This window comes from Talpa occidentalis, unplaced genomic scaffold (genome assembly GCF_014898055.3).
Source record: "Talpa occidentalis isolate TD23 unplaced genomic scaffold, MPIMG_talOcc4v2.1 talOcc4.12, whole genome shotgun sequence".
In the NCBI taxonomy this organism is placed as follows: domain Eukaryota; kingdom Metazoa; phylum Chordata; class Mammalia; order Eulipotyphla; family Talpidae; genus Talpa; species Talpa occidentalis.
In genome coordinates this window covers 48131050-48140094 of record NW_023601212.1, presented here as the reverse complement: position 1 = coordinate 48140094, position 9045 = coordinate 48131050, and the positions used below count along the sequence as shown (strand labels likewise).

The following is a 9045-nucleotide window of genomic DNA, read 5'->3' as shown; positions in this document are numbered from 1 at the left end:
CCTTCCTGCCAGGCCCCTCCTGGCCCACTGCAGTCCCAGGGCGTGCAGCCAGGCGGGAGCTGCTGGCCACAGCCAGGAGTGCAGGAGGCCAGGGCAGCAGCTGCTGCCATGTTCAGCAGTCAAAACCGGGCAGGCTCAGGTCACTCACGAGTCGGCTCGGCACACACGTGTCACAGACACACTCTGCATGTGTCAACAGGGTCCATGGAGCTGTGTCAGGCGTATCCATGAAATTGCTTGCATATCTGCACCTGTGTGTGTTTCTGCCCACCCAGGTGCATCTGGGTCCAGCCGTCACTGCCTCCACCCTGAACCCAACACTGAACTCAGAAGATGGAAATGAAAAGCATCTTTAATGGATTCCCTGCCCCTACCTCCTGGGGGGTTAGGGGGGTCTTGAAGCACCAAACATGAGACTTGTGCCCCACTCCAGCCCCAGAGTCAAGAAGTCCCTTACCCAGACCTTCACTGGCCCAGTCTGGACCCTCTTCTCCCCGGTGACTAGCCCTGCAAGCTTTGTTTCAATAAATAACCCCGAGAACAAAGCTCAGGGCAAAGGACCTAATAAAGCACCCCGAAGAAGGAACTTCAGGGCAAAGGTCAGAAATTCCAAGGAGTAGAATATCTGAAATCAACATCAAAATACACATGAAATCAGCTGGCATATGAGCTAGGAACAACTCCCTCCTGCCTGAGGGTATCCCAGGACGCTGCTCCCACAGTCAGTGAACTCTCTTTCTTGTGACATAGCAATCACCTGCCTGGTGATTCCACCATCAGACGCTCCTAGCTCTGGCCTTCACTCAATTCTGGACAGAGGTGGAAGAGGGGGCCCAGAGACTTGGCAGGGACCATCTGAAAAAGGGGGTGAGACTTCCGGGGGGCAGAGGAGTCTGGAGCAAGGCAGAGTTGTGAGGCAAGAGCCCAGGTCACTGCCGGGTCCTGGCCCGACGCGTGCGGAGGGCATCTGTGGCTTGGGACTGTGCCCGCACTACCTCACCCATCTCTCTGCGGATGTCACCAAGCGCTCGCGCTGGGGACTCCAGCAGCCTCTGGAAAAGGCTGGGCCTGCCGGCTGGCAGCTCCCGACACTGGAAGGTGACAGCTGTGCCAGCATCTGCCTTCATCTCCCTAGAGAAGCCGTCAGAGGAGCCGTCAAAGCAGCGGCCAATGGCAATCTCCTTGGCCAGCCTTGGGCTCTGGTCAGTGACCGTGTAGACACCATAATTGTGACCCAGAGGGTCCAGAGGAGCCAGCATGGCGAACGCTGATGAGTCATTAGACGGAGCAGGTGGGGGATGCCTAGCTAAGTAATCCCTCAAAAGTGGGTTAACAGCCACCCGGCGGCAGCTGCCCTGGGGCATGATGGTCACCAGCGTCCTGTCCACCTGTCGCTGGTCGAACAGCATCCCGCTGCACTTAAACTCCACACACGCAGCGGAGATGCCGGGGCGCTGGGGGTCTCTAACACTCCGGGCATCCCGAAGCCCATATAGCTGCCCCTGGGTACGCGGGTGGCTACCCCCCGCGTTGTGGGAACGGATCATGTATTCCTGGGGACCCTGGATTTTCACCTTGAGGAAGCAGGCCCGGAACTCCTGTGGGTTGGGCCACCAGGACAAGAGATCTCCGGTCCAGGAGGCTGGCGTGCCCTCACGGAACGGGACCACGTTGTACTCGTATTTGTCCGCCTCTACACGCGCAAAGCGGAAATGACTGGCAGTCACCGGGGCTTCCTGGCACTCCCGAAGGCTACGCCACGGGTACACCGGGCCTTTGGCCTCGGCGGGGTGGCCTGGCCTGGGTTTGGCGAGGTTGATCTGGAAGCCATTGCGTTTGAGGGCGGGGTCGTCGTGGTCTGTACGGCGGTACCCGAGCCGGTCCAGGTAGGGCTGGGCCACGCCTAGGGTGGCCGGCGGCGGGCGGGGCCGCGAGGGCGGGGGCTCCAGCTCCTCCCCACCCAGGGTGGCCGTGACCAAGGCCGTGTAGGCGTCTGGCTGCTCTTCGTCGCAGAAGGCAGGGAGGCAGGCGCCATTGGGGCCCGTGACGGCGCTGTCAAAGCGGCCCCAGGCTCGCGGATTGGCGGCGAAACCGGGGGCGGGCTCCAGGTTGACCAACGTGACCACCACCCCCTCCACCTGCTCGTTGGGGCTGAATTTGTCGTTGGCGTAGGCGCGCACCTTCACGAAGCAGCGCCGGCGCTCCGGCACGTCGAGGTTGAACAGGCGCCTTTCTCTGATCTCCACGTTGCCCACCAGGAAAACCCGCTCCTCCCGACGCACCCGCGGGGCCGAGGACCCCTCGCGCTGGAAGTGGCTCTCCTCCTCCCACAGGCCGGTGTCAGGGTTCAGCGACCACAGTTTGAGGGCCTCCGCATGACCCATCATGCGGATCTGGCCAGCGGCCACGCGCACCTCCACGGGCCCGGCCTGCAGCTGCTCGGCTGAGCCCGGGGCTCGGAGGTCCACTGAGAACATGCCGTAGGTGCGCAGCGGCGCCAGCTCGCCGTCGCTGTCTACAAAGCGCAGGTCACTTGGGGCGGCGGCTGCCGAGGAGAGGTCTCGAGGGTCCACGAACGTCACCCGAGCCTCCACAGCCCCCGTGTAGGGTTTACCGTCAGCTCTGCGGAAGGATCCCGGAGGGAGGACCAGCTCACCCAAGGGGGTCTCATTTTCCAGTTCCCCAAGGGGGATAGTGTTGCTCTGACTGGCATCCAAGATGACCGCGGCCTTCTTTCGCATGGCCTTTACCTCGTGGTACACCCCAGCACCCCGAGGATCGAAAGGCAAGACCCTGACGGTGTCCACGAACTCACCAGTGGGATCCAGGAAAGTCACCACCAGCCGCTGGGTGGAGGGTGGAACCTCCAAAGTGAAGTCACCTTGGTAAGAGGTGAAGCCAATGGGCTCCCGACCCAGTAGGATCTGGGCAAAGCTCAAGGGCTCCCTGGAATCAGCTGCAACCACTCTTCCCTGGACCAGTCCCCGAGGGGGCAGGCATTTCTGGCAGCCACACTCAGCTACCACCTTCACTGGGAGGAGGAAGCCAGAGCAGCGGATCTCCCTGCTCTCCAGGCGGCGCACAGAGCAGCAGCGGGAGTTGGCATCACCACAGCGGGGACTGGATCCTGTAGGACTGGGGCAGAGGATGTCAGGGCAGAAGCCCACGTCCAGGTAGGTGGGGCCGCTGCCTGGTTGACTACAGCCATCTGGGAGCTGGATCAAGTGCTCTTGAGGCTGGGGGTCGCAGGCTGCCTGTCCTGGTGCTGGAGAGCAAGAAATTGGCCAGATCAGGATAAGGGGAATGCTCCATCCCAGACCAAGACCAGGGGTGGGGACTGGAGCCAGGAGCTCAACCCAGGGGCTCAGTGACGGCCTGGCATGAGACTCAGCGAGGTCAGAGATCAGTCTGAAGTTGGAGCTCCATTTGCAGGACAGTTTTAGCTGGAATCAGGGCTCAATTTTGTGTCTGAGCTTGCTCAGGGTTGGGGGGCCTGAGGATGCTCACCAAGCACGGTGAGCCGGGCAGTGCCTGAACGAACAGCGCCTGCATCATTCCACGCTTTGCAATGGTAGGTTCCTGCTTGGTCTGGGCGTAGCCCCTGAAGCTCCAGGTGGGCCCCATACCTGTGCTCTCGCCTGTCCAGTAGGGTGTCATTGTGGAACCTGGGTGGAGGGTAGCAACACCGTGGGGACTCTCGGTATGAGAGAAGAGCTACATCTGCCCCCACCCTGAAGGCAGCCCAAGGAGACGGCAGCTTCTCCCAGTTCTCCCAGGCACCACATGTCATAAGAAATCCAATCCAACCCCAAAGCTGGGTGTGAGGCCATTGAGCAAGGAGCAGGACACTCACCAGGCATATTTCTTTGGCATGGGGGTGCCCGAAGCTTTGCAGCAGAAGGTCACATTCTGGCCAGCCTCTCGCACTCGGGACTGGGGGTGCTTCACTAGGTAGGGCTTCTCTGGGGACAAGATGGCAAAGATCAGGACACTGCCCCATCCTAACTCTCCCAACAACACTTCCCAGAGCAGAGCCCATCCTTCCCTTCTCCGGAGATGTCCTATTTCACCTGTGCCTCCTCTGATGACCTTCCTCTCACTCAGGTTTACCCACTCTGCTTGAGAGAGTACCCCATCTCAGTGCTTCCCTCTGCAATTCCACACCTCACCTTCTCCATCACATGCTATTTCTCCCCCCACTGAGTCCTTCCGGATCACCTGCTCACAAGTACTCAGTGTCACCCAGAACTTCCTCTCCAGGCCTCAGTCCCCTCATCTCCTTACCCAACTTATCAAGGACAACAGTGACCACTGCAGAGACGGAGCTATTGGCCTGGGCCTGCGCCATGCCCGCAGAGAAGCCATTCATTTGGACACTGACATTGGCCCGGCTGCTGGCACAGATTCCAGGCATCCGGAAGTTTCCCTGGTCATCGCTGGTCGTCAAAGTGCCAGGTTGGTCTTGCAGAGAGACCCTGGCTCCTGGCAGTGTTTGGCCAGATGGGGTGACCACTAGGCCCAGGAGAACATGGTCAGGGCATCCACATATCTTGGGACTGCACCCTGGTGGAGACACAGGGAGGTAGAGGAGCAGAGGGACCACTTGACTCCCTCCTGAGGAGGACTTGCTACTCAATCACTCAGCAGATTTCTCCCCTCATGTTCCTGAGATGCTTCAGCATGGCCCCTTTGAAGCAGCCCTAAGTGTGAAAGGGGGAAGAGAGGGAGTAGTCGGGGCTGGGTTGGGGGAGGGACCTGGGATGTAGAGGGGTAGGAGAATGTCCTGGAGCTGGGGACAGGAGAGGTACCTCTCACAGGACAGAGACTTCTCCAGCCTGAGAGCAAATGTGCAGGCAGGGGCTGGGGGCCCAGGAAAGGATTGGGTCTTGGACTGAGAACATCTCCTTCCCAATCCCGTGGTTTCTCCATAAAATGGAAAATTCCACTGGAAATTTCAGGGCAGAGGCGCCGTGAGGGCAGAGTCAGGCTGGGTAGGGTGGGGACCCCACCACCCCATTGGCCACCATACTCCCCCACCCTGCTTTGGGCTCTGCCGGCACAGTCTCCAGACCGTGTTTGTGGAGCCCAGGCGGGATCGGAATTTCCAGTCGCCTCCTGGCTGGCCTGCTGTCTGGCCCTGGGAGGGCCTGGGCATCCTGTCTGCCAGGGTGTGAGCGCGTGTCCGCGTGGGCGTGGGGAACGTGTGGGGACTGCAAATGCCACACGTGCGTGCACCGCAGTTTATTAGCCAGCTCCTCTATGCATGCATGTCCACAGGAATCTCCACACACTCTGCCATGGACACGGAGGAAGTGCCCCTTCGGATCTGCCCATACCTAGACATGGCCCCTGATGGTGCCCAGTGGGTCAGATGTACATATTCACAAATCTACTGGGTGTGGGGGCTAAGAGGCGGGTAGGGCGGAGGGGATAGGGCCCAGAAGGGAAAGAAGGGCCAACTTCATGGGATCCAAGTTCAGGCCCTCCAGGACCCGCTCCCGCTCGCAGGCCCTGCCCATTCCTACAGGTTCCTCTCTCAACCGGCCCCGCCCCGCGCAAGGCCGCGCCTCTCCTGCTGACGTCCCCCGCCTACCTGGACAAGGAAGTCTCACGCATTTCTGTGCCTCCAGGGAACGCCCGGGACACGCATCCCCGGAGGGGCTTGGGCAGCTGCGGCGGCGCAAACGACGGCCTGGCCCGCAGCTCCTTGAACAGGGACCCCATGGGCCCCAGGTGCTCCAAGCGGCCTCTGCGAGGAGGGAGGGAGGGAGCGAGGGAGGGTTACGCGCCATCCACCCCCGGGGCTGTGCCTCCTGAAAGGTGAGACTGGGGAAAGCCCCCGCGCGTGCAAAGGGCAGAACTCAGGAGAGGTCCTGCCCACCGGCCACCTCAGTGCTCCCCAGGCGCACCTGTGGACGGTGCAGCGAAGTGTCCCACCGCCGCCCCCCATAACGCTCCCCGAGGTTAGCCGCACTGTTCTCCCTGCGTCCCGTCCACTGTTGGGCTCAAAACACTCCACAGAACGGAGCTGATACAGATGCACAAATGAAGGCAGCGACAGGGAGATTTTCAGGGCCTTTTTCTGCCCCCCCCCCACCAGCTGTTTCCCCGACCCTACCTTTCAAAGCACGGGCCCTATCTGGTCTAGCTTCTCTGTGGGTTAGATCCTAAAGGGTCCCGCCTCTTCATTCCGTCGTCCAGGTCCGCCAGACCCTGACCACTCCCCAAAGGGCCCCATTCTTGCCGCACGCACCCACGACCTCACCCGCTGGTTCCATTCCCCCCTCCCCAATTTATCTCGACACCGCCTACCCCGGCCCCGCCCATGCCCGGGTCCGAGCCTCTCGCCCTCCCTTACCAAGCGGGCATCGGAAGCGCACGTGGTAGTTGGAGCACCGGCGGCCGCGCGGCTGCTCGCGGTTGAGGCACCAGAAGCCGCGCGTGGGGTTCAAGTGCACGCGCTCGCCGACCGCGGACGGCAGGGCCCAATCGGTGGTGCGCGCCTCCAGAGCCAGCGGCCGGGGGCATACGCGGGCCGGCCCGTAATAGAAACGGATGGCGGCCAAGCTCTCGAAGTCGCCGTCGCCGCCCGGGTGGTCCACGTTGAACCAGGACGTCCACTCGCTGGCCTCTGCGAGCACAGCAACGCTCTGGGACCCGGGCCACTGGGTCAGGCCCATCACAGCGTGCAGCGATGAGGCTGCAGCCTGCCCACCCTCGGGTGCCTGAGGAGGTCCTCCCCTAGCCCCTAGAGCTCGCGGGCTGCCCAGAACCCGCCAGAGCAGCAGGAGCTGTAAAGGGATCAGGGGGTCTGACCACTCCATTCCACCCCCATGCCCCGTTTTAGTGCCTAATGTATTAGCTGACCCATTGGTGGGTGCTGAGATCTCTTCTCTTCTCAGCAGTCCCCACCCTCAGAATTCAGAACCCACAGGAGTGAGGCAGCAGGAGGGAGCCACCTGTGACCAACCCTAGCTGTGTCTTTCCAGGCCTGGCAGCTTCTGGTGAGCACCATCTGGAACCTTAAAACGTTTACATGGGGCAATCTCTGCTTCACAGAAGCAACTGGAGAAAGAGCCTGACTTTCCCACAGGTCATCTGCTTCTGTCAACCCCCAGGGTCCCTCCAGTCCTAACTCCAGACCTAAGAAACTGGAGACCCAGGTTCCAGAATGCCTGGTTCCTTGCCTTACCTGGGCAGGCCTTACCTGGGATGGCCCACCATCCCACCCTACCCCAGATTCCTTCTTGGCACACAGCTTAGACTTTCACCTTCCTGCTCCTAAAACGTAGACCACCTGGGTACCACTTCTAGGAATTACCATGTCCAGGGATTCTGCCTCTTCACCTAACTTGTATCCTCTCCTCGTGTGACCCCACCAGCCAGAGCTCACACAGTGAGTCCACAGGAGAGCCAGGACTCAGTCACAGGCTGACTCACCTTCCCAGTCCTCCAGGGCTGGTGAGGGCTGGCCAGGAGCGAGTGTTGGACCTTCAAGGCCCCATGACGAGGGTGCTGTGGGCTCCTCAGTGGTGGTGAAGCCTTAGGAAGGAGTGGGGGGGGCAGGGAGCACACTATTGGGGCCATTGTGAATTCCTTTTATGCAAAATGCTGTACAATCACCCCCATTTCACAGAGGAGAAAACTGAGGGTATGAGAAGCTAAACCCAACTACTTTATGGTGCTTCCTCCTCCAGGAAGCCTTCCCATGATCTCCCCATCTCAGTTTCCCAAAACGCCATCTTTCCTTCTGACACAGCCCCCATACAATGGTCTGGGGGAGACCCTGTTTGTTCTGTCCCCTCTCCCCCAGATCCATTTTTCCTCCTAGGTGTGTTCATCAGTTGAGAGTTCAGCCAGCTGTCCCTCTACCTCCAGGTTGGGCGGCCTTCCCACTCATGCATTTGGGGGGTTGGAAATCCATCCCTCAGTACCTTCCATCCCTGCATGCCAGACCCAAGCTGTCAGTAGGAAGGAGCCCTCAGAATCTAAGTTGCATTCTCTGGCCTGAAGTTGTCTGAGATAGTTGGGTTGGCTGATGGCCTCCAATAAGCCCCTTCCCTCTTGGGGCCTCAATCACTTCATCTGAGAAATGGGCCCAGTTCCCTGCCCCACTGAGTTTATCAGAGCTAGAAATTTCTTTTCTGAGTGGTGTGTGTGTGGGAGGGGGAATTGGGAGGCAGTGGCTCTGTCCTCTTCACCAGGAGCAGAACGATGCTTCAGGATCCTTACACTGGGGTTCAGAGAGCACCCCGCAGTCCCCGGGAACCCGAAGGCACCTAATGTTCAAATCTACGTTTCGGGTGCCCCTAGCCTATCTTCCAGGAGGGCAGAGAGTAGAGGATGACCCCTCCCCACCCCAGGGTCAATCTCCCCTCACCCCACCCCCAGGCCAGCCAGGGGAAGGGATCAGGAGGTCCCTGGGTTCTCTCCCCAGGCCGGGCTGCAAGCCAAGCTGCTGCCCCACACTAGGGCGCCTACGGGGCTGGGCTGGGGTCTGGGGCGCCTCACCTAGGGCCCCCGCCAGCTGCGCAGCGGCGATACAGAAGCAGAGCAGTAGCGGCGGTGATGCCATGGCCGGTTCTGAGCATCGGAGGGAAATTCCTGGCTCCACAAGTGAGCTGGGGTTGGACTCGGGCTGGTTTAGCCGCCGCCGGCAGAGGGTGTGGGCGGGACCCCACGACAGGCCACGCCCCGCCGGCCACGCCCCCTGCCCCCGGGTGACTCCGGGGCTCTGGCAACCACCGCGGGTCGCCCCCCTGCGTGCGTCCGCTCGTGCCTCCGCCCCCAGGCTGCCCCGCGTCCCCGCGGCCGGCCGCGAGTCCCTCTCGCCGCCCACCCTCCGTCCTCCTCCGGCTGCCTGCAGGGAGAGCCTCTTGGAGTCGAGCCCGAAGCTGCCCGAAGGCTGGAAATCCTCTCTCCAGTCTCTCTTCCGACGACCGGCTTCCGGCCACCGAGCGGGCTGCGTCTCCCGCTCCGTCTCTCCTCCGTCCTCCGCCCTCCAGACGGCGGGAAGTCCCTCCAGAGCTGCCCACGCGCGCGGCG

At 61.3% G+C, this 9045-nt stretch overlaps 1 protein-coding gene across 1 annotated transcript; it reads right to left on the bottom strand.

The window, feature by feature from the left end:
• Positions 1 to 352: 352 nt before the first annotated feature.
• CILP2 (cartilage intermediate layer protein 2) lies at positions 353 to 8654 on the bottom strand. Its single transcript, XM_037504416.2, has 8 exons — positions 8512 to 8654; positions 7441 to 7542; positions 6359 to 6631; positions 5594 to 5749; positions 4285 to 4563; positions 3854 to 3962; positions 3508 to 3665; positions 353 to 3265 (listed from the first exon to the last, which is right to left on the bottom strand). The coding sequence occupies exons 1-8, from the start codon at positions 8573 to 8575 to the stop codon at positions 930 to 932; spliced, it is 3477 nt and encodes a 1158-aa protein (XP_037360313.1). The 5' UTR covers positions 8576 to 8654; the 3' UTR covers positions 353 to 929.
• Positions 8655 to 9045: the final 391 nt, after the last annotated feature.

Coding starts and splice junctions, on each gene's coding strand:
- CILP2 (XM_037504416.2), bottom strand. CDS start 8,575: ATGGCATCACCGCCGCTACTGCTCTGCTTCTGTATCGCCGCTGCGCAG. Junction 6,632..7,440: donor AGCCCTGGAGGACTGGGAAG/GTGAGTCAGCCT, acceptor CTGTGCTCGCAG/AGGCCAGCGAGTGGACGTCC. Junction 4,564..5,593: donor CGTGAGACTTCCTTGTCCAG/GTAGGCGGGGGA, acceptor TGTCTCCACCAG/GGTGCAGTCCCAAGATATGT.